Genomic DNA, 25,422 nt, shown 5'->3' with positions numbered 1-25,422 from the left:
CAGTCTGCTCCACAGGCTCTCCAGCCATGCCAAGGACCGGCCAGCTCATCCTGTGTCTCTGGGCTCAGCTCATGTGTGGAGCAGGTCAGCAGGAGCTGCTGAGGCTGCCACAGGGCACCCTGCACACATGCCTCCCACACGCACATCAGGCAGCGGATCTGCTCCACAGCCCGCCTGAAACCTGAGGTCTGAGGCAGCGCCCCAAAACCAGTTTGTATTCTTTCCTAGGAATTTCACAATATCCATTATTATTCAATGAACCTATGACAGTGTATCTGTTGCTCAGTTTAGAGTATAAGAAAGACTTATTTTATGTTACACACAGTATGGCAATTACTGCATTGCCTGCAAAGTTTTCTTAACGAAGTTTATTGATACATTTCAGATACGCATAATGATCATATCCATTACAGGAAATTTGCTCCTGTGCATGATATATTTTGATTCCTCTTTTCCCCCAGCCCCTCTCCTCTTAAGCCATTGTTTTCAGACAGTCTCCAACAATGGCCGGAAAGAGGCGCCAGGTGAGAATGTCCAGAGCCCCCTTCATAGCATCACCAGATGCCTCCGGGCTGCCACACTGCGCTTTCCGTGAACAAGAGCTGGAGGCAGTGATTTCCTATGCTCTCTGACCCCACGAAAGAGGAAACCTGGTGCCAGCTTATGCAGGTAACAGTGTCCAGGAGGCAGAAAAGCATCCAACTTCCATCATTTTCGCTTTCACAGAGACCAGGAGAGAGGACACTAAAGCGGGGTGGACAGGGGTGACCTGTTTGGTAATAGGTCCTGGAATTCTCAACTACCAAAGAAAGATCTACTTCCTGGTCAATAAACACGCACACAGCAATCACGTAAGGAAGGCCAGGATTCCCAGGTGCAGTGCGGGGTAAGCCTCGGGCACCAGGCTTCGGAGATCACGGACTCATCCTCACTAGACGGGGCCAGCAGGCTCACACCTGTTTCTGTGGGGTGCGAGCAGGCAGTCAGCCCTCTCCTGCCCCTAATCTGACCACACTGGTCCAGGGCTTCCCATGGTGCAGTACTTCCCATGACCCAGCCTTTCCAAAACCCTGAGAACGGACATGAACTCTTAATTGTTACTTTTTTCAGCGATGGTACTGAGTCGCTAGTGGAGCTCTGTCACTGAGCTACAAACCCAGCCCTGTTAGTTTTTATTTTGAGGCAGGAACTCCCGTAATTTGTCCCTGTGGAATTTGAACTTGTGACTCTCCTGCCTCAGCCCCCAGAACACATGGATTATAAGGTTGCACCACCACATCCAGAAATTACTATTTCCACTCCTCAGCAGAGCCTTACAAAGTTTTACCAAAGGAAAATAAGACCTACTCAAATTAGTCAGTACACAGAGTTGAGTTTTGAATCCACACTTCTATCACACAAATTCCACCAGAGAATTAAACCCCAATGTTGAAAAGGTTCTAAGGGATTGTTGAAGTTTGTCAATAGATGTCCCCAAAAAGCCTCATGTGCTCACAGATGGGGCCCTGGGAGGTGAGAATGCATGATGCTGGATCACTCAGCTATGGCTCAGCTGGGTGGGAGCTGGGAGGGGAAGCCTAGTGAGAGGAGGTGGGTCACCACGGACGTGGCTTGGAGACACAGCTGAATTCCCACTGTGCCTGGAACATGGATCACTTTCTACCTGCCAGGCCCTCTGCAATGCCCCTCTGCCTCGGAGCCAGCCAATAATGGACTATAATCTCTACAAACTGTGAGCCAAAGTAAACCTCTCCTCCTTTAACTTGTGGGTGTCGGGTAATTTGTCCCAGCAATGAGAAAGCATCTAGGCTTGGGATTCATTTCTCTGTGCCGTTAGGATGACAATACCCATGAACTGTGTCGAGGAGAACTAAAACATCTCTCCTGTGTGCTGCCCAGTGGTGCAGACGAGGAATCCTGCAAGGACCACCTCGGAAACTGGCTGGCCCAACAGGAAGTGCATACTCACAGTGCGAACTCTGAGCACCCAGTTCAGGACGGTGGCCCCGAGACCCCGCGTGGACCCACATCTAGGGCCACTGAAAACACAGGAGACCTGAGGACCTATTCAGAAGTCTGCTCCAATTTGGTAAACGGAGAGGTTAGGGTCCCACTGGCAGCTCGTCCAAGCTGCGTGTCTTCAAGCGCTAGACAACCAACCCTCCCTCAGACATAAGCCCTGACTCACAGTGAGAGAAATCCCGGACACAGTCACTGAGCTAGGGGCCAGCTGGGGTGCTACCTCCTCCCTTGGCCCTCCCCTGCCTAGCGCATTCCAGGGGGATGTCATCCCCATTGTCTAATCTGCTGAAATCAAAGAGCCAGGAGCTAGCTTAGAGAAAATATCCTTCATCCTGTCCACAACTCCTCCAGAGCGGATCACAACTGCAGGAAAATGCTCCATGTGAGAACACCACAAAGAAGATGAAAGCAACCTAGCATTTTCCACTCTTCTTACTCAATAAACTCACTGAACTCTGCAAGTACATAGACAAGAACCTGATGGCTTCTCAAGCATGCTTTATCATTTCCCTTAAATAACACCCAGTGTGACACTCTTTTACCCAGCGTGAGCATGAAACTCAAGGAAGTTAACGCTCCAAAACCCCACAGGCCGCGCCACGGGGAGCAATTAATCTAAATCAGATCCTGACTTTCCACCTGCGTAGGTGTCCCAGACTCCAGACCCAAACTGGGTCGGCCCCAGTGTTACTAAGTTGTTTATCAGCAGCGTGAGGGCCAAGGATAGTTTGCAAGGGTCAAGTGTTGAATCGAAAAATTAAAAACGAACCTCATACACCGCATCCGCCTTGGTAACTTGGTTGACTCTAATGTAGTTAATGGTGCTCCGTATGTAAGCAGGTGCTCTGGCTAGTACAAAACAGTTTTAGGTTTTCCAATGGGCTTTTTAGAGATTTGTTCTGCATGTATAGAAAATACCTACATGAGATACCTATATACGTGTGACCACATCCTGTATGTAAGGAATCCGAATGCATGTACATACTGTATTAATTTATTATAATTGTGATTTCACGTGCATTTTATATGATTTTCAGAGTGATGTTTATGTATAACGGTCTGGGCTTCTCTGCACTTGGGGTAGGAGTGCACAAGAAACTAAAGGCAGAAGAAATACAAGTCCCAGGCAGCCTGCTTAGCCAGGTCTCAGTCCCTCTGTGTATTGTAAGAACAGAATGCAGACCATTGACATCACTTGTGGAAAAGCCCAGAATGGACAGGACCGACTCCAAGGCTCCCGGCCCTCAAATGGTCCCTTGTCACAGTCACTGACACTCAGGGACTCAGGTGGCTGGTGGACACCACACAGACAAGTTGTGTCACATTCAATCATTTAAGGAGATGAATGATCTCATCAAATTATCACGCATGGTTTGCTCTGTGATGAGTTGCCATTCCCCTATGTTTATTTATTACCATTGAGGATTAATGTGAATTTTAAACAATTACACACTGGTAGACCTTTGTACCCATGCACCAGCCCCATGGGAACTGAGCTACACATGCACAATAAAATTCTGCCTCATGAAAGTTAATTCCAATCTCTACATTTATTGGGACAGGAAAATCAGGTGTTTGGGTTGCAGCGAAGCATTCAGTGGGTTTAATTTACAACGATCCGTGCACGCTGGCCCTGCTGCCCCTGTATCCCATGGTGCCACAGTGGCCTAACATCCGGCAAATGCAAATTCAAGTCGATTCTCCAGGATGCCATGGTGAAGAAGGCCGGTGTTTGAAAGCGAGGAACATCCTGAGAATTTTACACATTCCTCTCCACAGCAAATGTGGAAACCACCTCGGGGAGCAGGACTTGGGGCTCCTGGGGTGTCAACGTGGAGCTCAACTGAAAGCGGTGTCTTCTCCCCAGATCAACTCGAAATTCACACCAGGTATGTGAAGTGCCTCACTTCTGCCAGGAAGGGAACGAAGACTTCTCAAGGCCCAGCTCACTGAACAGTGAAGGGGTGAGGTGCCACGCGTGGGCCCTCTCCAGCTGGATGAGGCAAGTGAACACTGGCCTTTCTGCTCTAATTTTTTGTTCTTTTTTTGAGACAGGGTCTCACTATGTACTTCAGGCTGGCCTTGAACTCACTATGTATGTCCAGGCTAGCTTCAAACTTGTGGCAATCCTCCTGCCTCAGCTTCCCAAATGCTGGGATTACAGGCACGAGCAGCTTCACCTGGGGCTACTCTGTCAGATTCGTGCTGACTGACTCCGAATTGTGCTGTTTAACAAATGCAACTGGTCTGGATGTGTCTGTTCACCGCTGCAGCTTCAGAACTGGAAACCTCACCTCTTCCACTACGAGAGGCAGTGGCAAAGCGATGACTTTTAAAATAGACTCACCCTCCCCTGGCGCAGGGCTCCTACAACAGGTGCCGGCTGACATGTCAGATCAAGCCAGCAGACCCCTGTGACTGCTCTTTCCTTCTGGTCCCTCTTGGGACCTCCACTCTGCCCTCCACCTGGAGAGCACCTCTGTGTTGGTCACCACACATGCCCCTTCCCTCTCACGGCCCCGAGGGATGAGAGGAGGACACCGGCCAGGCCGGCCACACTCCCTTCCCTCCACTCCTTCCCAGCGTTTCTCAAGGCCCAAGGACACTGTCGCATATTAACCCTGGTCTCTCAAGGCACAGAAGCCACACGAAGCACAGGTAACAAAGCCTGAGCCCCAAATGGTCCTTCGAGGACCCCGAAAGCTCGCTCCTTTGATGCCCACGTGACTGTGACGCAGAGGCACGAACAACACTGCTATGCTCCTGCAAGTGGAGAAACTGAGGCTCAGGCTTAGTTCCCCTGCCCTGGGATCCTCTCTTTCCCTTCCCCAGTGTCACCGTGACGATTTGCAGCCAGGTAAGAGAATGAATGCTGAAGCCTCCGAGCGCCCACAAAGGGCAGCGGAGGACGGAGGATTAGCAGAGGACTGGAATTTAGCTCTGAACAAAACTCACATAAATTCTTCACATTACAAATTTCAGCCTTCTCATCTAAAAAGCAGACAGAATAATAAGACGGCATAGAGGACTAGCTTAAAGGTGAGAGGAATTAAAAATATGCAGGGTACTACTTCATTCACAGGGCCTGGCACATGTACAAGCCTGCACAATGTCAGAAAGGAAGATTCTAACAATCAAAGGGCGACTCACAGCCACAATGAGGGTTCAGGTCTGCAGACAGAGACATCAAAATTAGCTCCAATAAACTGACTACCAATGGGGTGCGGAGAGAGAGATGCAGAGAGACAGTTACAAAGGGGAAATAAATAGCCCACTGGAACTCTTTTCATCTCTGGCCGCAAACCACAAGGGTGGTTTCTCCACACTGCGGTGGGACCAATGAGATCAAGGCTGACTCTTGGATCTGCTGGCAGGGGCAATCCTCACCATCCGTCCACTCACACATTCATTCACTCATCCTGGGGCCTCAGGCAATCCTGCAGGCAGCTGCAGCAATGCCCAGACCTCCAGGAGACCCGAGGTGCCCCAGGCAGGGCTGGGCACCACCCCCTGCAGGGGCACTGTCTCCTCGGGAACCCATCACCTTCTCAGGCTGGGTTTCCTTGCCAAGAATCTGCTTCAGATCCTACTGCTGAAGACTGGACAAGGGCGTAGGGAGATACCCTAAGACTATCTGGATCTCCCTAAAATCAAAAATAAATGATGCTGAACTGCCAGTGACAAGAACTACCTGTTCCTTTGTTTGTTCCCTTTTCAGAGTTATTACTGTAACATCTTTTGTCCATTAGCATACCCATTTATAAAATCCAATGACATCATGTAAAACTTCATGGATCTCCAAGGAGCTGTGTCTCCTAAGGCAGAAGTCAAGGACACAGAAAGACGAGAGAGAAACAATGTGGCCAAGTCCAAAGGGAATCCGGGGATGAACTGGGGTCTTGTTATTACAGAGTACCAAACATCAAATCCCCTAACCCACACATCTCAAAATGTATTACGAATATGTGTGTGTATATTACCGGCTCATGTCATTCCTTCTCGAGGATGGAATAAATAATGTAGAACATTCCTCCAAAAACATCTCCAGTAAATTAAACCTCCATCTAGCCTGTGTTCTGACCATCTGCTTCAACTCTGATTTCTCGGAAGTTCCTTTGAGAGACACCGTGGTGAGTCTTGATTCCCCCTCACCTGCCGCCATCAGAACATTCGCCCATCAATCATCCCCTCCTTCATCACTTCGTCTCTCTGTCATTTGGCCACTCCCTCTGATAGCTCTGATCTCCGCTCTGGTAACACTGGCTTGTTATCTGCTCAAGCTTCCCGCCGCAGTGCCCTCTTCCTCGGAGAGGTGCCTGTTTCTTCCACCACCCACAGTAGGGAGCTGGCCTTTTGCACAGTACTGTTTCCTCCTCAGGAGATCAGACCAGCTACAGAAAGGCAGCCCAGGTCAGGCGACTGGGGTCCTTTTCTGAACCCAAACTCCTGCCCGTGGTAGACTGGGCTGCAGGCCTCTTGGCCCATCTTTGGACTCCCAGCTCAACTTCTTCTGGAGGCTATAATTTGGTCTACAATTCTGCATTTGAGGTCTGTAAAGGTGCGGCAGAGAAAACGCAATCCCTTGCAACCATCTGATAGCTTGGGTCCTGGGTATCTGCACATAAAACCAGAGAGCAGGAACATGGGACGAGGTGACATGAAAGGCAGAGGTGACTGGGACAGTGGTTTTGCCCTTTTGGCAGTAAGGGACACAACCGTGGCCTCAATACCCAGCCTCATGGCCACTTACACAGATTTGGTTTGTGGTTGAAGAGGTCTACAGTGTCCTCCGATGGGTGATCTCAAATGGCCCCAGACAGCTCCTGTGCTGCTTTCAGCTGACTGTCACTCACTTTTCTTCTACCACCAAGTTCTTTGAAAGAACAGTCTACACATGCCGGCTCCACAGTCTCCATTTCGGGCAGCTCCTCGAGTACTGAAGCCCTGTTTCTGCCCCTGCCACCACTGAGATTGCTCTGCCGTATCCTCGGATAGATGACATCCTTCACGGGCCATCTGTTGGATTTCTCTGCAGAACCAAACCGTGGAGTGAGGCTCCTCTTCTGAAACTCACAGAGCTATCACAGAGGCTACAAACAGATGAATGTACCTAATGGCTTTAGGGCCAGTGCCTTCAGAGCAGACCTCCACACACCCTAGTTGCACATCCCTAACACACAGCTGCAGGACGCTGCAAACCCAGAACCCAACAATGCAACCACTCCTCAACCCAACAAGAGCCTGGCATTCCCACTGCGTTCTCTAATTCTCAGAGTCTGGTGATGATGCTCTACCAGTCAGAGGCCCTGGCATCAATCAACCCCAACTTTTTTCTTCTTGACTTCCCAAATCCACTACCCACCGAGGCCTGAGCTCCCCTCCTCTTGGCTTGCTTCTCCAGGGCCATACATCTGTTTTAGTCCGTGAGCACGCCTCACTCTGCAAATGCTGCCCTGGCTTTCTCACTGTCTCTGCCCCAACCCAGCCCTCATTAATGCCCCTTCTCCAGCCTAGGATTCAGGATCTGCTTGTGAGGATTTCCAGCAGCGACCAAGACCCAGCCAGGCAGCTCACCAGCATCCCCTCCTGCTCATAAGCAGGTCCAGCCTAACCCAGGGTAGACCAGGAGTCTTTAGATCAAGCTTTTTCAACGGCACTGCAGCCCTTCCTTGCTCAGGCTTTGATGTGTCTGTGTTCGTGCTCAGCTGGGAAGTGTGGCTGCACTGCCTGGAGACACACTCACTTCCTCAATCTGTCTTCTCAGAATGCAGCTCAGCGCTGCCCGCAATTTGCACTGAATAGTAATAATTGGATTAATTGTTGAATTAAATTATATTTATTAAAAGTATTTGAAGCGGGAGACATCCAAAGAGGTAGTAAATTAAAACTGCTTTCCAGAATGAGTTGTGCTATTTGGCCCCCGATGTCTAAATAGTGAGCTACTAGAAGCCTGCCCATTGTAGGTTAGCGCGTTTCTTGTAGTGTGATGGAAAAAATTACTATCAGAATTTCATTCCTGATAATTAGCACCTAAGCTTTTAGTAAAGTATTAGACTAATATTTCTTAACCGATGAACCATTTCTCCAGGGTATTATTTTAAAAGTAGCGATTTTTAGGCACTTTTGTTTGTGGAGATCTTGACAGTTTTACTGTCATTATCCCAGAAGGTTTATTTCCATGTCTGAATAGTTCAGCTCTAAACATGAGTGCAATGCTTGGTGAGGAGCATTTCAAGTACAACTGTGCTCCTAGGAAGCGGGAGTGGGGGGACAGGACAGTGAGGACTTTCCCTGGGCCTCTCTAATGCCTGTGTACCTCTGCCCCTGAGGACGGCCTCTGTACCCCACTGCTGGGCCTTCCCTCACACACAGCATGCTCACTCCAGGGCCCTGCGGATCACTTCCTAAGAACAAGGGCTCTTCCCCTGCGCCTGACCCCTCTCCTTGCACACAGCTCCCCCTTTTAACTCTCAAAATAAGGCGCTATTGTTTAGCCCCTGCTTTACTCAGCCTGACAGTGTGCACCTTCAAAAAGAACAATTTTATTAGCTCCTTCTGTCTTCCCCTAATTACCCCACAGTATGTGGGCAAATGTCAAAGGCAACAATTGTCTACACTGCTTGACATTTTTGATGGAATTGTCAATTAGGTGCTAGAGACCTATTTGTGTATAAAAATCCCTTCAAAAATTCCCTTAAATGGAAATGCCCACGGTGTGTAAAAGAAAATAACTTCTAACAGTCTGATCATGGCGACTTTCAGGAAAAACAAATACTCCAAAATTTCCCCATAAGATTTCATGTTCTGTGCAAATCATAAATTATGATTAGTAGTAATAATATACATATAAGAGTATGAAAGAGAAGCCAGGAATGAATTATTTGCATAAGAGAATACAGGAATTAAGTCTCCTCTTTGCCAGTAGACCACCACAGTGCATTTTTAATCAGTTAGGAAAAAGAGCTAAACTAGATACTAAGATGATGCCCCTGAACTGAAGCTTTCCAAATGGCCAACACCATTATTTTCCACTGCCAACATTTATAGCTCAAGCTTTTCTTTCCCTTATGATATAGAGTTTTAAATGCATCCTAATTTTTTTAATCCACAGAGCATATGGTTAAAGAAAAATCAGGAGAAGCAAATGTTAAAATAACATTTAGCCAGAAATATCCCACATTCATATTCAATGAGAACTTCAAATACTGCTTTATATAAAACTGCCTGATTTAAATTACTGGAATAAAAAAATAAGTGTGCTGATATATTGACGCCACAATGTCAGTCTCTGCCTTGTTTATAATCTTGTTAGAAACTGTACAACTGTGAATGACAAAATTTAAAAGAGCAACAGCCTAACCCTTGACTCCTTTTTTTAAAAAATTGTTAATAGTAATTAATTCTTTTGTACTGAATTACAACAGATGCAAAGACTACTAAGAAGAAATACCTGAGTTTATAGTCTACAAATCCGATTTTACAACCTGTTCATGCTTGTTCGTGTTCTGAAAATATGACACTGTCAAGTACTAATTTCAAAGCACACCATATCTAAATGCAAAAATGAAACTGTTTAATACACAAACAACGCTTTAACAGGTACCCAAGATCCAAGTGCAGCAGTTTTTTTTCTCACCCTTGTTTTGTTTGGAAGACGCTGCATCTCTCTGTAGAAAATGCTTTTTTCCCTTTGGCTACCCATCAATCCTCTTAACTTGTCTCTATAGGATTTGAGCATTTTCAAGTTGCTTTTGTACATAAGGTCTCCTTTAATTCTCTTGACAATTATGCTAAAATGCTCCTGTTATAAAAACACTCTGAATAGGATTTAAACCCTGAAGACAGTGGGGGTTTGCCAGAAACCTGACAGCACAAAACCTGTTAATGAACTTACTTTACACAGGCTTTCTTTTGTAACCCACATGTGTATGCACACATGCACAGAGGTTTGTTTCCACACACAAACTATCGTCCATTAAACAGAATACTGTAATTATATAGACTAGGCAAAGTATCTAATTATGCAATGTTAATCTCTCAGACCCCACGGGATAGGTGTGTTTGCCACTTTCTGCTCACAAACTCCTAACCCCTATTATTCTGTTGACATTCAAGTGAGTCATTTTTTTCTTTCAACTCCATAAACAATATGACACGACCGTTTTCATGTTGTAAGCACACAAAAGGAAAAGTGAATCCGTGGAGTGTAAGCTACAGGGCCGGCCTTCCAGGCCCAGTTCCAAGGTGATGGAAAAACAGCTGCATGGAAGGCTCGGGGAGACGGTGGCCCTGGGAGATTCCGTGCATGCAAAGGCTTGGTGGATGCTGGAGCAGAAGCTCTGCGCACTTGCTGCAAGCCGCAGGTCCGAGCGGGTGGAGACAATGGAACAGGGCTGGCTCCCCACACTAAGCCTGCCGGCTGTCTGCAGGTTCACAGGGACGCTCTCCTGGTTTCAGTGAGGAAAGGCTGGTTCTTCACTTCTTAGAAATGCACAAATAAATTCTGACTTTTCCCCCAAAATCCTATCAATGCTTATGTTACAGCTGGTCAATGCCCACACACAAGTCACTAAAAAAGATTAATGAGTTGCATAATTACCAAAAATATATATTTTATGCTATCCTCTTAAGTCTCCAGTTTAAAATTATAAACAGTTGGAGGACACACACTAGGAAATAAGAGGTGAATTAAGAAAAACAGAGAACTTGCTTGGAAATTTGCATCTGTATTAACAAATAGGGAAGAAAAACTGAGGTAGGAATTTTATATAATGATGCACCACAGAATATATGAATCAGATAATACAGTTTCTATGATCATAACTTTCAAATTACTTTTTAGAATTCTAGAATGTCGTCTCTTTTGAACATATACATTAAAAGCAAGTACTAAATTTACATGCAACATATAATTTGCATTTGTTTATACTGTTGCAAAAACTGCAAGCTCTAGGAGTACTTGGTTGTTATTTCATATCTATTATTGTTGAATTAATCATAGAAAGATGTCTATGGAGCAGGTTTCTCTGAAGTAACAGAGTGATGGGTTTATCTTCATTTTCTAAATGAACCACATGCTTTATATTCTGGTTTACATGTATTGTTAAATTAAAATTAATGAAAGTCATATAAAGATAATGAACATTTAGTTTTGTACTCTTCAAAAGATAATGTAATTTATTTTCTTTTATAAGTAATTATAAGCACGTATTCTTTTATCTTTCCCCAAATTTTTAAAAATTACATTTATTTCAGTCTGTTTAGTACTCACTGGAATGCAAATGCAAATAGCTAAATATGTACCAATGTGTGATGGTACGCTTAACATTATGTTACTATCTATATTTACCTTTCCATGTTTAAGCACACACCTGTAGAATAATACATGTTACATGGCACAGACCATGAGAATAAATCGAAGGTCTGAACAAAAGATTCATTAGTGCCCACTGTTTTTGGGATTCTCAGATGTTTAATATCTTCTCCCACTTTTAGAAGGCATATCTCCCTGTGCACAAGTATGCAATATGCACACAGAAATTGTTAAACTCAAGTGAATAACCATGTCACTCTTAACACAGAGAATAGTCATTCAAATGCCACAACACAGAGAAATTTCTTTTCTACAGCCTTGAAATATAAATATGTCTAAAAACAAATAGTCAAGAATATTAGTCTTGTATGAGGTTTTATGCTTTTTCTGTGGATATCTGGGTTGGTTAGTTAAATACTGGCACCATTATACAGTGTATATTAAAATCTCACTAATGAGCTTTCAGCCAATTACTTTTCACTGATTACCATTTTAATATGACTGAGATAAAGGTGTAATATGAACAATAAGGATGATGCTTTAAACAACTGGTTTATGAATAAGTTCTAAAATTAAAAACATTTAAATTAACATTACGACTGGTTATATGCACATAATTCTGAATTTTAAAATACATGTGTTCTAACATGTGCAGAGAATTTTTTAAAAACCTGTACTTTTTTGAAAACTATATTTTTAAGATACCACAATAATGTACATGTAATAGGATATGAACGCATTGCATTTTGTATTGAAACCAAAACCATTTATGTATTAGGTGGCTGCTACCATATCACATCTTTGAGTCATACCTTACTGAGACAAACATTTCCAAAGGAAGTATCTAATGCAGAAAAAGAATTGCTATCAAAATTCCTTTGTGTGAAAAAATACTACTGCAGTTTTTTAGCATTAGTTTTTAGAACAGTTTAAGTATTTTAATCCAAAATATGCTCTATTAGAATGTTTGTCAAATTGAAGAGTGCAAAACTAAAGTAACTATTTAGAATGACACATTACTTATCTTTAATTATAAAACTTAAGCCCTCCATTCTATTAACACTACCTTAAAAATGAAAGACTAATTGTATTTCATTCCAACTTCAATTAGTACCTAATTAGTTTTATAGTGCATTAACCATACGTTCTTCCTCTTCTGATAGTAAAACTTATGTTATTTCTTGAAAAATAAGGTGGCAAACAATAAAAATGTATTAATTTTCAGATATACAAAAAACTAGTACTTTCCCTTTACCCAGCATTTATAATTTCTTACCCAGCTTTTATAAACTTGGTTTTTTTCAAAAGATTTATCCTCATAAACGAAATCTTTTCACAAGCAAATGGCACCACATCTTGATGAAATTAATGCCATTTTTTAAATTTCTCAGACTAAACTTAGTCTGAGATCTAACAAGAAGGACAAATGGCACCTGTCACTTCCCACTTCCCAGGTTTGGCTAACGTCTCAGATAAACCTTAGAAGATGCAAAAGCCGTCCAAAAACATCGCTAACATCGCCTACAGGAGAGTGGCTCAGCTCTGTCCAAACTGTTCTTTGTCCATGAAAGAAATAATGTCTCACATAATTTGAAAATACCTTGCATTTCCATCGTTGAAAAGAAAGCCAAATCCTTTCCAAGAAAAGAAACTGTGCTGTCTTCATCCCCCTAAACCCACTATGTGTTCTCTCTCTCATCCCTTTTCTGACTCTGAAAACCTGGTTGTGTTTATTTTAGGGAAGCGCTCCTTACAGACCTCCTTACAGTAAGGATTTTGCACCGACCCCGCGCCACAGTCCAGGCTGTGCTAGGAAAGGCCTGCTTTTCTCCAGGGTAATGCTGCCTTCCCCAAATGCCAGAACTAGGGGTAAATTCTCGGTTTAAAACGACGCTTTTACAAGGGGTAAGCCGAGCACATTAACAATGTGACTTCAAGAAAAGCCACTACGAGTCACTTGAGTTCCTCCCCAATGGGCCGAGCTACAAAAGCACTAAAAGCATTAAATAAACAACAGCGTGGTTTCCTAATGACAGCGAGAGGGAGGCAGCGCCTCTTCGGGGAATTCTCCCACTTGTTCGGTTTAAAAATATCCCCTCGGATCACCTGTCAGTTCGGCGAAGATCTACAGATGGCACTGACCCTTTTCGCTTCGTAACCAACAGGATTCGCAGTGGTTTTATGGACGATCATCCGAAGAGGAACAGGACTGTAAATCAGGGACAGCCACCCGAGACGCTCGCGGCTCGCTCGCCTTCCCGAGCCGGCTGCGCGGCCTCCGGTCCCCGGCGACAGACCCGGGGGCGGCACACGCCGGCGGCCTCAGGCCCCCGCCGGCACCGGAGGACGCGCGCCCCACGCCGGACGGCCCGGCGCTCCTGGCCCCGCCAACAAAGGGCAGCGCGCCGCTCCCGCCGCGGGCTCCGGAGGCCACCTCGGGCTTTGTGTTTTTGTTATGTAAAATGCATGAAAGTGACTCATCCACTTAAGTGCACCGACTCTGTGAAGCTTTAAAGTGGTTTCAAGAACCAAAATAAATGCTTTCCCAGAAGGCCTGAGTGATGGGCGATTCCGCGCACTCCATCCGTGCACCGTGCGGTGCGCCCCGGCTCGGCTCCTCCCGCGCCGCCCGAGAGCAGAGGACGCTCCCCGGCGCCTTCCCGGCGCCTCTCCACGCACCGGGTTCACAGCAGCCACCAAAAATTGTCCTCCCCCTTTTGCACCAAAGTTATTTAAAAATGTAAAAAAACGAGGAACAGTGCGGGAGCCCGGGGACGCTGTCCCTCCGTCCCTCCGGAGCCGGGGCCGTGCTCCTCAGGGCGGCGCCGCCGCTCCCCGGGCCGTGCTGGCCCGCGGTCCTGGTGCCGAGCTGGGCTGCGTGGGGCGCGCAGGCCGGGGGCGCCCGTGGGCTGGGACTGATCGCGCGCCGAGCACCCGGGCCACAGCCAACTTTCCCGGAGCCGGGCCGCTGGGAGCGGGCACGCGGGGCCGCAAACTTTTCCTGCAGTCCGGGGCTCCGGAGTCCGGGTGCCGGGAGCCGGGCTGGGCGTCTCGGGGCGCGATCGCTCCGGTCCTCGCGCGCCCGGATCCGCGCGCCCCGATCCCCTCGCGAGCCCCAATCGCCGCCCGCCCGGCCCCAGCACTTACGTGACGGCCGAGGGGAACGGCTCCGCGGCCGAGGGCCGGATCAGCGCACTCTGGAGCAGCGCGAGCGCCACGGCCAGCAGGCGGCTCGCGGCCATGGTCGCCATCGAGGCCGGGGTCCCGGGGCCGGGCGGCGCGGGCGCGGGCGCGGGCGGAGCGGACGGCGAGGGCGGCGCGGGTCCCTATCGCTGCCTCGCCTCGGCCGCGGGCGCCGCCATCCAGCGCGCTGGGCTCGGGGACCTGGCGGCGCCGCGCTCCGGCCCCGCTTTATCCCGCGCGGGCGGCGGCGGCGGCGGGGGCGGCGGGGGCGGCTCCTCGCGGGGCGGGGACAGCGCGGACGCGGCCTCCCCTCCCTCGGCAGCGCGCGGCGTCGGGCGCAGTCCCGCCCCGCCCGGCAGCCCGATCCACGCGAGCGCGGCCTCCCGCGCAGACTCCGCGCCGCCAGGGGGAGGCGGCGGCGGGAGGGTCCGTGCCCGGGAGCGCGCTCCGCACGCGCCCCGGCGCGCTGTGCTGCCTGCTGGGCGGGTCCCGGCGCTCCCGGCTCGGCTGGGCCCGGCGGGGCTCACCTGGAGAGCACCGAGTCCCGGCCCGCTGCGGACAGCAAGAGACGGGGCTGGGCTGCGCCGTCCTCCCCAGCCAGAGCCCGGAGGGCCAGGGAGGGGGCGAGGGACTCCGCTCCCGGGGGCATCCGGCGGCAGGAGGGGCGCCGTGGGGGGTGGGGGGCTGCTGCTCCGAGGGCCCCGCCCCGCCCTGCCCCGCCTGCCGGGGTGAGGCACAGAGGGTGGCCAGAGAACAGGTGGCCCCGGAGGATGCGCCCAGGGTGGAACGTGAGGGACACGGGGAGGGCGTCCCCTGAAGAGGCAGGGGGTCCCCCGAGGCCTCCCCGGCGCTCGAGCCCTGTCTCCGGGCTCCTGGCCAAGGAACGGCGGCCTCCAGCACCCAGGGGCCCGGGGTGCAGGCTGCCATGGGGTCCCTAACCGGAAAGGGCCTGGCTGCAGACCCGCGGTCTGTAAATGCTGGGACCGCTGAGGGTTTGCCCCCTGTACTGCAGGGAGCGAGTGGCCAGCAGGGGATGCTGACCTGGGGGCTTCACTGCCCGGAACCCCTCCGGAAGCACGCGCTATGGTGCACACCCGGCTGGCGGCCGGAGGATAGGAGCATAATAATGAGACTCTGGCTCGGTGACCTCCGCCCCACCCCTCCCCCCGTCGCCCCCGTTTCCTTGCTGTGTTTATTTTCTTTCTGTCCCAGCGTCTCTGCCTACTCTGTACCTCTCTTCCCCTACCCCTCGGAGCGACCTCACGAAATGGGCGCTACTCAACTCCCTTTGCTTTGCACCAGGCCTCTGGAGAGTGGCTGAGGAAAGGGGGCGCAGACCGGGAAGAACCAGGGTCTCTGGGTAGGAGCGGGGCTTTCAACTCCAGCGTTAGGCAGCCTAGTAGTCAAATCCATCGCTTTTCAATTTTTAATGATTCAAAGGCAGCGGTTTCTCCCCGCACAGGGATGCAGCAGCGCTGAATTTGACAGAAGCCGGTGATCCTCCCCCGGGAGGCTGGAATCACAATGGGCGCCCTGCAGAAAGGTGTCATTGTCATGCATCTCGCCCATAATTTCATTAGTGACTCCAGACCTCCGCCTATGGTACACAGTTTTCCACCCTGTATCTTTAGCAGAAAACGCTTAAAGGATAAAAGAAGATAATAAACTTGAAAAGGTAAGTAGACTGTATTATTAACTTTGTTGGCCTGTGAGCAGAATCTCAGTTTCTTTGGATCACTCCTGTGGGGCACCATGCTCTCCAGTTCTGTGCCTGCTGCAGTTCCTGCAGACTGGGATGCCTGTCAACCAGGAGCCCGAATCGCTCTTCACTACTCAGGAGTAAGGTCTGCATTTCACCAACCTGAACCTTTTATATAAGCGGTTCAGGGATGGTTTTTATTTTGTCTCTGTGATAGCTAAAACAACATTGCATTATAGGGTTTTTGTCCCCTCAGTTCCATCATTTTGGGAAATTCCATAAAAATCAGAGTGTATCCCATTAATTTTAGTAAAACATCACTAAATCACCAGCATTTTCCACTAAAGCTAAAATGCCTCCACGTCATATGGGTTGAAGGTAAAATTGCATCATGAGATATAAAGGAGCAAAACTCTCAAATCAATATCCACCGTTCATTTACAAGAAAACATTTTAATTACAGAATAGATGACTGAAGCACTGTAGGACAGCTTTACATTTAGTCATTTCTAGAAGAAAGCTGAAAGGTCTTATGCATGCAAATTTACTTTCAACCAGGTTATGACTGCTCACTTTTGGATCTCAGTTGTGTTTGCCAGGCAGGAAAGCCTCAGGTGAAGGCTCACAGGCAGAAACCTTCTGTCTCCTCTCCTTCAGGAAGGTTGTCAGGAGACAAGAGAAGAAAGAGCAACTCAGAAGTCTGGGTTCCTGTGAGAATGGCAAGGGAAGGTCGGAGTGATTTTTAATCGAGAATGTATTTTCAGTATTTTTAAACTAAAGTGGCACATCTAGGCCTTCAAAAAACAAAAAAGCCCCAGAAGAAATTATTCTAAATTAAGAAATGTAGGGCAATAGTTCCTACAAACAAGGCTGCTGTTGAGAAGGAATTTTTCATTGGTCCAAGTAGTATGGTGTATCTATTGAGAGACATGACATTCAACTTTGGAAGCAAGAAATGCTTTTCTAAATGAACCCAAAGCAACATCGAGTGAGTGTTCCTTGAAGAAGTAATATTAGCCTGTTGGAGTGTTATTGGCAAACTTCTGCTGGCTAAAGTGTTTGCGCAAATTAGCTGTTAAATTTTAAAATGCTGCATCTTCAGCCAGACAGTAGCTCTGTGGTATTGCCTGGCACCTCTGCTAAGCACTGAAATTTTCACTCACTTCCTCTTCCTTTGTGATTTTCCATCTTCACCATAAAAACAAACATTGGGGCCCACTGCATTATTCTGTATTAAAAAATGATTTGACTGTGAAATCTAGATTCGGTGGTCAGAAAGATCTACCTTTCATTTCATAAATATAGCTGCAGGGCTCTGTTTTGTTTTTGTCTCACACTGGAAGTTACAGCACAAACGTGTCTGGAATCCTTTATGTAGGCCCACACAGGCAAAGGGCAGTAGAAAATTTATTTATTCCTCCAAATATTCAGTGGCAAAAAATAGTGTGATGGAAAATGGTTGATGAAGGTACACAGTAAAACTGAAAATGACCCAAACTGGCAACTCTTGTTATTTTTTCCAGTTTCTTCAATTTTGTGGAAATGCAGCCTTCCACCAGGAGGAAAGAGAGAGACATCTATGGAAACCGTCCTTCTGGTGACAACTGGCTTGTTCTTTAAACACTACAAAACATTGTCGGAGCCAGCATTTTTTCATAAAAATCAGCTGTGTTAAGGATCAGATTCACCTCTGCATAATCTCCCTGCTCCCCACAGGCTACAGCCCTGCTGCCAGTGGCGGCCTGGGGTGGCCACAGAAGGGGGTTGCTAGGTTTCTCCCCTCAGTAATGGGCGTGGGGGAGGGGCTGTGGAAGCAGGCTCGCTCCCATGCATGCCGGCTTCTGTGGTTGGTGTGCCCGCCGTTTTTACACCAAATGCACAAGATCTGGAAACACAGAGCCCTTGGCTGGGCAGATCCTACGTTCCACTGACAGATGAGTAAAGTAGACAGCCACCGAGGTGCTGCCATTTTTATCTGTGCCAGGAGATGCACACTTCTAAATCTGGTATTTGGAAAATCAATATGGAGTGAATATTACCCAGTAGTGGCATTTTATTTGTGATGTGTGAAGTGACAGAATATAATTCCTCAGGGCTCCTAGTAACCTGACGAAACATGTCTCTGGTGCTGGCTTCAGCAGCAGCCGTGCTATGATTGGAAGCACACAGAGAACAGCAGCGTGGGCCCTGCGCAAGGATTTCGGGCAAATTCTTGAAGTGCTCCCTATTTAAAAAGAAATTTCCATGATAGCCAGGCAGTTGAAGGATATTTTGTGTACCACGTAGTGCTCTATCATGACATTATTATAAAAGTAATAGTATTTCAACATCGCATGTCTTTAAAACTCAGATAGGCATTTGACCAATCCTGTTCTAAAATGGCTTATATTGTCTACAGTTGGAATTTACATACACTGACTTTCTTTCTTTTTAAGTCACAAATCTTTAAACCTTTCACGACAGTGACCGTTGTTAAGCACGTGACATTATCAGAATGACCATAGCCCGACGGAGGGTTTTACACTTGAGCCGAGCTAGGTGAAGATCGTGCAGGTAAAGTAGTGACTGCCTCAGTCCACTAATTACTCTGCTGCTCAAACCCTGCTGCTCCACAGAGCTCAGTGTGTCTCTCCCCAAGATGTCATACGTGTTGGTGAATTTATCTTATACTGACTGGACACTTGCAGATTAACTTCTAGTTAGTTTAAACCAAAATCCAAATATATAACTTTCAGACCTTGAGGGAGCAGTTCCCGAATGAAGGTTGTCATGTCGTTAGAACTGTAATCCAAGGCGTATGTAATTAGCCGTCTTTATTTGTAACAAAAGCCAGCTTGCTTTTGCTGAGGACTATGTATGTGTTTAGTCTCCTCTATGCCTTTCTCTGCTATTACCTGATATTCAGCGACTGATGCTTCTGGAAAGAATGTTCAGGCCCAGAGTGCAGCTCAGCGGCATAAACGCCTGCCTGGTCCTGAGTTTAATTCCTGGTTAAAATTAAAAAAAAAAAAAAAATGAGTGGACATTTGAGTTCCTTATATATTGTGTTTAATATACATTTTCTTTACACTTCATTTTTTTCTCAAAATATGAAAAGTTTTCTCTTCCACCAACAGCGATGTACTTATGGAAGAGGAATCTCCCCATCAGCCTGCTGACAACTTCAGTGCAGGCCTTGACAGATACCCACAGCACATGTGCGTGCGGGAAGGGGCCTCTGTCCAGTGCCTGTCCCTCTCCTTCCCGAGTTAGCCAGCCGGCTCCCTCTGCCTGCTCTGTGCCCTCCTTTTGATCTTCTTCTTCCTCAGTAGGAAACAGTTGAGTGTCTAGCACATTCCCAGAGGGACTCCCTCTCCTAACACAGGGTGAGAGGAAGCAGGAAGTTAAGGAGGGCAGAAGCCAGGTGTCCAAGGGAAGGGAAGGGAAGGGAACTGTGGGAGGGGAGCGAAGCTCGGGAACGGGTTTGCTCATGGGACACAGATAAGCCAAGAGCACAGGCAGAGAGGGACACACAGCAAACAGCCTCAGAGCATAAAGGGGACCAAGAAGCAGGGCACCTCAAAGGCCCTCAGTATCCAGGCGATTAAGCCGGGCGTGGTGGTGCATGCTGGTAACCCCAGCACAGACACTGAGGCAGGAGGGTCACTGCAAGTTCAAGACCAGGCTGGGCTGCAAAGTGAGCTTCAGACGAACCTGAACTGCAGAGTGAGATCCTTTTTCAAAAGGACCAAAAAAAAAAAAAAAAAAAATTTAACCAACTAAAGGTTTTGCTTCTGAACAAATATTATACAGAATTCTCCTGCCTTCCTATTTTATAGAACCATAAATAATTGTTCAAGATCAATTTTGCTAATTTAAATATAAAACAAGTTGTATCATGTTAATATTTAATCACTTTCTTAAATCAAAAAAACACATGATATGCAAAGCATCCTGTTTGGTACAACTTCCATCACCCACACGGCACATTCCCTTTGCATCTGATAAACCCGTGGGCAGCATTCTGGGGTTCACATGAAGTAGCTAAACCCCACCACCTATCTCACACAAGAGAGTCAATAGTCACAGGACACCGGGGTAGTAAATCACTCAGGAACTCTAATAAGCAGACAGTTTTCATTTTCAACCTGCAGAACCACTCCCCCCCCCCCACCCTGTACCTTTGTACCTTTTCTTTGCAAAACTTCACAAATAACAGGGAGGCTCAAATGGCTTCGGAGTGAGAGGCAGAGGCTGCCTTCCTGCCCCGTGAGACCTTCTCGCCTCTGGGAATTGAGGAGCTCTGGATGGTGGCCTGGGCCTCCGGCTTCTCCCATCTCTGCCACTGATTTGTTCTGAACAAGAAAACCTGAACTTCTTTAGCTTACTCCTCTGTTAAGGGGTGGAGATACGGCCTGAGCCCTCATGCGTGCTGGCCTAAAGCAAAGGGTCCCCCTGCCTCTCCATTCAGAGTGGGGTTACAGGTGTGCACCACCACACCTGGCCCAGCATTCAAACTGCTGATTGCAGATAGCATGTTGGTTCTTGAGATCACTGTAAACTCCTCCCTAACCGTGGAGCATTGGAAATCCCCTAAACACAGCTCACCCCAAGGTAGCTCTTGCATTTATAAAGTTCTGATGCTGGGTTTAGCACCTTGGTGCTGGCTCTTAATCACCACACCATGCGATTTTCCTCTTAGCTGATGTTCAGGAGACCAGAGATACAGATCGAGTCACTCAGCCTTCCTAAGCCTCTTCCCAGTTTTTATCAGCAAGGACAGTGCTCTGGGAATTAAAGGGCACAGCTAGCTGCCCGAGTCATCTACAGGCCTGCCCAACTCAAGGGTGTCACACGATGGACACTGTGAAATACGAAGTCTTGAAAGGTGAAAAACATCTCCAGATGTGTAGACTTAAGAGTCAGAACCAGCTTAGAACACGTGATTGTAAACAAGACTGAACACTAAATTACCTGGGAGGACAAGTGATTGGTGAGGAGCGTCCACTGGTGAGTCTTGTGGTACCCACATGTTCTAAGGCACTTTTTCTTAAATTTTTAAATTCGTCTACTTGTGTAGGCTTTGAAAAGTAATCCACACCCCTTGATCGGTGAGACACAAGCACCAGGTTGTTTTGCTTTCAAGGAACCCAGAGCCTGGACTGGAACCCTGAGAGCCCTGCAGAGTTTGAGCTGATGGCGCGGTGCTGACTGCCAGACCACAAGTAAACACTGCTGCTTTTGCCTCCATGGCTGCTTTGGAAGGCAGAGAAGTCAAAGCAGAGAGAGGTGGCAGTGGGCACAGCCTGGCACACTCTTGCCCCCTCCCGGAGCTCTGCCTGCACACCCCGCCGAGTGCTGGTCCTGTCATTCACTCATCAATGCCCTGCTCAGATCTAAGCTCCAGAAAACCAGGAATGTTTGAGTGTCACGTGCATTGATCGCTGTGTGCCCAGTTCCCCTCCGATGCCTGGCACACACCAATGCTCAGCCAACACTTGAAGGGAAAAATGTGGAGATCATTGATGTAGAAAAAAGCATACCATAAAGAAAATGTTGTTATGAAACAAACCATTTCAAGTCTTAATTTACACAGGAAAATGCAACTGGAAAGTTGCTATTAAAATATTTGATAGAGTTTTTTCCAAAATTATTATTTGTGACAGGGTTATTGAAATATAATCCATATACCATTACCATTACCGCACTCAAAGTAGCCTTCCTATGGCTTTGGGAATTCTAGAAGATTTTCACTATCTTTTTTTTTTAAACATTAATTACATATTTAAGTAGGACAGTCCTTGATGAGATCGGTGAGCCCTGGCTGCATAGATGTGTGGGAAATATCATCATCGTTAGCCAGTGCTTACTAATTTAACACTTAAATCGTGAATGGCTAGCATCTAGGGTCTGTCCACATATAAAACCTTGGCCTCTGTTCTTCACATATCCCACCTTCAATCATTAATCACTGTCCATGCTTGTACTGAAACTTACATAAAAAATAATACTCATTTGCAATAAGCGCATATGAAAACAACAAAATTTCCAGTTCCACTAGGCACATGTACCTATTTCTTTATTTGCCTCATTTCCATGTTCGTGTGGAGTCTATTTTACGAGTCATCTTTTGTTTGTGCAGATGAGGGTTTACAATCCTGAAGTGTGTGAGGCTGTAAATGGCATTTACACTCATCAGCTGCATCGACTCTGCTCCTGCATTTATAATCACGGCGGAGATATTTATGGCTCTGTACTGTTCTTCCACACACAGCTCTGTCTCATCGGACTCTCACAGTGCTGTTTTCTCCTTTCAGTGGAAATGAAAACAAAAGAAAGAGCCAGAAACATTTATAAAAATGAAACATTCCCACCTTGACCAAATAAATAAGAAAATTTAAAACACTGAATGACAATATTTTTAAAATGTGATCAATAAAAGCTTTAATAAAATATTTTTCATCTTGCTATTTTCTCTTTTTTTTTCTGGTACCAAGAATTGAACTCGGGACCCTGGGCTTGCCAGGCAGGTGCTGTGCGGCTGGGCTGTACCCTAGCCCTTCATCTCTTTAAATCTCAAATGTAAAATACATAATGGGTTTGTCGTGTTACTTCTCACACAGTACTTAGACAGTTTGCCGCTTTTAGTGTTTTCTCACCCAAGAATTTTTTAAAATTTAAGTAAAAACATTTTCCATTTTATTAACAATCTAAAAAAATACAGGAAATCACAAACTTATAAACATGTATGTGTCTCAAATGGGCACTTCTATATCTGTGTTTTGAAGCACAGTCTGCATTTCTCGTAGGAAAGACATGGATTTTAATTAAGAGTCTGGCTCTGCATTTAAATTTCTAGTTAGTTTCAGGTGCTCAGATTGGATTATCCATTTGCAGTCAGAATCTACTAGACTTCAAGGAATATTTAAATTAGTTAACTTTTGAAATATCACTGGATTATGTAGATTGGTGGTCATCATTTAATTGCATTAATAGCATCAATAGTAATTTATTTTATATCATTAACAACAAAAGCCAAATTCTGTTTCACATATACAGCATACGTGAGATATGATGAAAATAAACGTGTTTACTTTTAAACTTATTGCAATAAAGACACACTGTCATTAATTCCCTCACAATATTCCCCTCACTTCAAAACCATTTATCTCAACATTCTTGCCATTCTCTGAAGCAGACCTGAAAGTTCTCTTAGCTCAGTGTCCTGCCTCCATTGGGACTTTGGCAACGACTAGAAGTCATGCAGTGACAGAGAGGGTGAGTAAGATGGATGAGGAATGCTTTTATTTGCCAGAAATTCCCATAAACAGTAGATCAATAAAGGCAAACAAGTAATACGGTGACTGTTCAAAATTGAATTACAATAAAAGGCTCATTGCCACTCACCCCACCCAGCACCCCACATCTTCTCCTGGCTTCAAACACGCTTGCCTCCCTGTTTATAGCTCTGCATTTCTCTCTGTGGTGTTTCTTTGGTAAACAGTCCCTGCATTTTCTGACCACCCTTGGGATTTACAAATGTGAACAGAAACTGAAGGAGCTCAGCACCTTGTTTGATGCAAACCTGAATTGCAGGTGTATTGTCTTTAGTCACCTCCTCACAAATTTATTCTCTCAGTCAGTCATCTTGTCTTTCTGTATAAACCACTTACTCAATTTTATTAATTTACTCAGAACAAAACATTCTGTTAGGATTAATGTGCATAGTAAATTGACACCTGTGTCTACTTGTCACCTGGAAATCGGGTTAAATATGTATGTTGGTATGTTATATATAAATGTTTATGAGACAGCAAGGTATTTTTTAATCTTAGGATATGTGATGCCCTTTGTCATTTGTAATGGTTGATACATTTGTCAACTTGAGAAGTTACAAGTGTAACTAAGCCACTTAGCAGAGGGTCGGGGTCCACCCTTGTAAATACCCTGAGCTCCTTGCAAGAGAAGGGCAGAGAGGTAATGTGACTGCCACACCTGCCCAGGGGCAGGGTGGTAGCCTGCTTGCAATGTAAGAGAGGAAATGAGTCTTGCTCTCCTCTGATTTGGCTCTTGCAGCTTTTGCTGGCTTCTGCTGCCTTGAACTGTGCCCTCTGCCATGTGTCGCCCTGCTCTAGAGCCAGCTGATTGTGGACTGACACCTCCACAAACTGTAAGCCAAATAAACCTTCCCTTCCTTAATTTTGGGTGTCAAGTAGTTTTGTCTCAGCAATGAGAGAAAAGTAACTAAGACATCATTAAAAAAATAAAAATTTAAATGTCAAAGCACACCCAAAATTCCAAGTTAGCAGTCCTCTAGATTGCATTGCTGGTGGGAGTGGAAAATGGGCAGGTGCTTTGGAAAAGGCTGGACAGAGTCATGTCATGACTCAGAAATTCCTCTCCTGTGCCACCATGAGCACATGTGCCTGAAATGTTAGGACAGCAGTATTAGTAGTAAGAGGAAAACGTCAACTGTCAACAAATGACAAATGCATAACACAGTGTGACAAGTCCATTTCATGGAATATTATCCAACAATGAACATGAAATATCTATACGTGCTACAACAGAGCTGAAGCATGAAAACATGCCAAGTGGGATAAGAAAGCCCGGGAAACACCCCCTATTCTATAATTCTACTTATACAAAATGACCGGTAGAGCAAATCCACAGAGACAGAAGACAGCAATGTTTGTCTCAGTTGGGGTGGAAGATTAATTACTGGGAAACACATGGGGACTGCTAATCTACAGGAGGGTTTATTTTTTGAGAGGGAGTGATGATACTCTCTGAGATTTGTTGTGGTTGTAGTTTCACAAATTTGAAAGTACTAAAATCTGTTGAATGCCTGGTACAATTAATAATTACAAGTCTTGTAGCCAGCCTTTAGTCTATCCGTGGGGCTGTAATAGGCACTTGATAAGTATATTTTGAAGGAAAAAGGAAAATAAGTCAAAAACTCATTTCGTGCAAGAAAAAGTAATCAACATTTGGTGTTGTTCCTGGTTAAAGCAAAGCCAGCCTAACTGAAATGTTTTCTGATTATCCTCCCGGAAGTGAAGGTGGATTACCAGGAGGGTTACACTGTAAAGACCGGAGCATGTCATCTTCTGACCTCTTTGAGAGGAGGCTCTCGGACAGGAGGTGAAGCAGGCTGGGCCGGGCACTGACCAAGAGTCTTCAGCTAGAGCACCCTTCAGCAGGACCGTGGGCTTTGTCCTGAACC

At 46.4% G+C, this 25,422-nt stretch overlaps 1 protein-coding gene, 1 long non-coding RNA gene and 1 other non-coding gene across 6 annotated transcripts in view; 2 read left to right on the top strand and 1 right to left on the bottom strand.

The window, feature by feature from the left end:
* Positions 1 to 14,753, bottom strand: part of Cacna2d1 (calcium voltage-gated channel auxiliary subunit alpha2delta 1) — a 401,933-nt gene extending 387,180 nt beyond the window's left edge. For 2 of the 4 annotated variants that reach the window (XM_063237508.1, XM_063237510.1), the window contains exon 1: positions 14,483 to 14,753. In XM_063237508.1, coding sequence (XP_063093578.1) covers positions 14,483 to 14,586 — 104 coding nt within the window. In that variant the 5' untranslated portion in view covers positions 14,587 to 14,753. The remainder of the gene's footprint in view (positions 1 to 14,482) is intronic. The other 2 variants (XM_063237511.1, XM_063237514.1) reach the window with 1 other exon arrangement.
* A 59-nt stretch (positions 14,754 to 14,812) lies between these two features.
* Positions 14,813 to 18,932, top strand: LOC134473367 (uncharacterized). Its single transcript, XR_010043606.1, has 2 exons — positions 14,813 to 16,193; positions 17,741 to 18,932. It is a non-coding gene; the product is annotated as an uncharacterized LOC134473367 (long non-coding RNA).
* Positions 18,346 to 18,449, top strand: LOC111756880 (U6 spliceosomal RNA). Its single transcript, XR_002791269.1, has one exon. It is a non-coding gene; the product is annotated as a U6 spliceosomal RNA (small nuclear RNA).
* Positions 18,933 to 25,422: the final 6,490 nt, after the last annotated feature.

The sequence above is a fragment of the Cavia porcellus genome, unplaced genomic scaffold (assembly GCF_034190915.1).
Source record: "Cavia porcellus strain 051 isolate PalLab524CR breed Dunkin Hartley unplaced genomic scaffold, mCavPor4.1 scaffold_2, whole genome shotgun sequence".
NCBI lineage: Eukaryota > Metazoa > Chordata > Mammalia > Rodentia > Caviidae > Cavia > Cavia porcellus.
The sequence above is the reverse complement of the archived record's forward strand: the minus strand, read 5'-3'. Positions and strand labels throughout refer to the sequence as shown.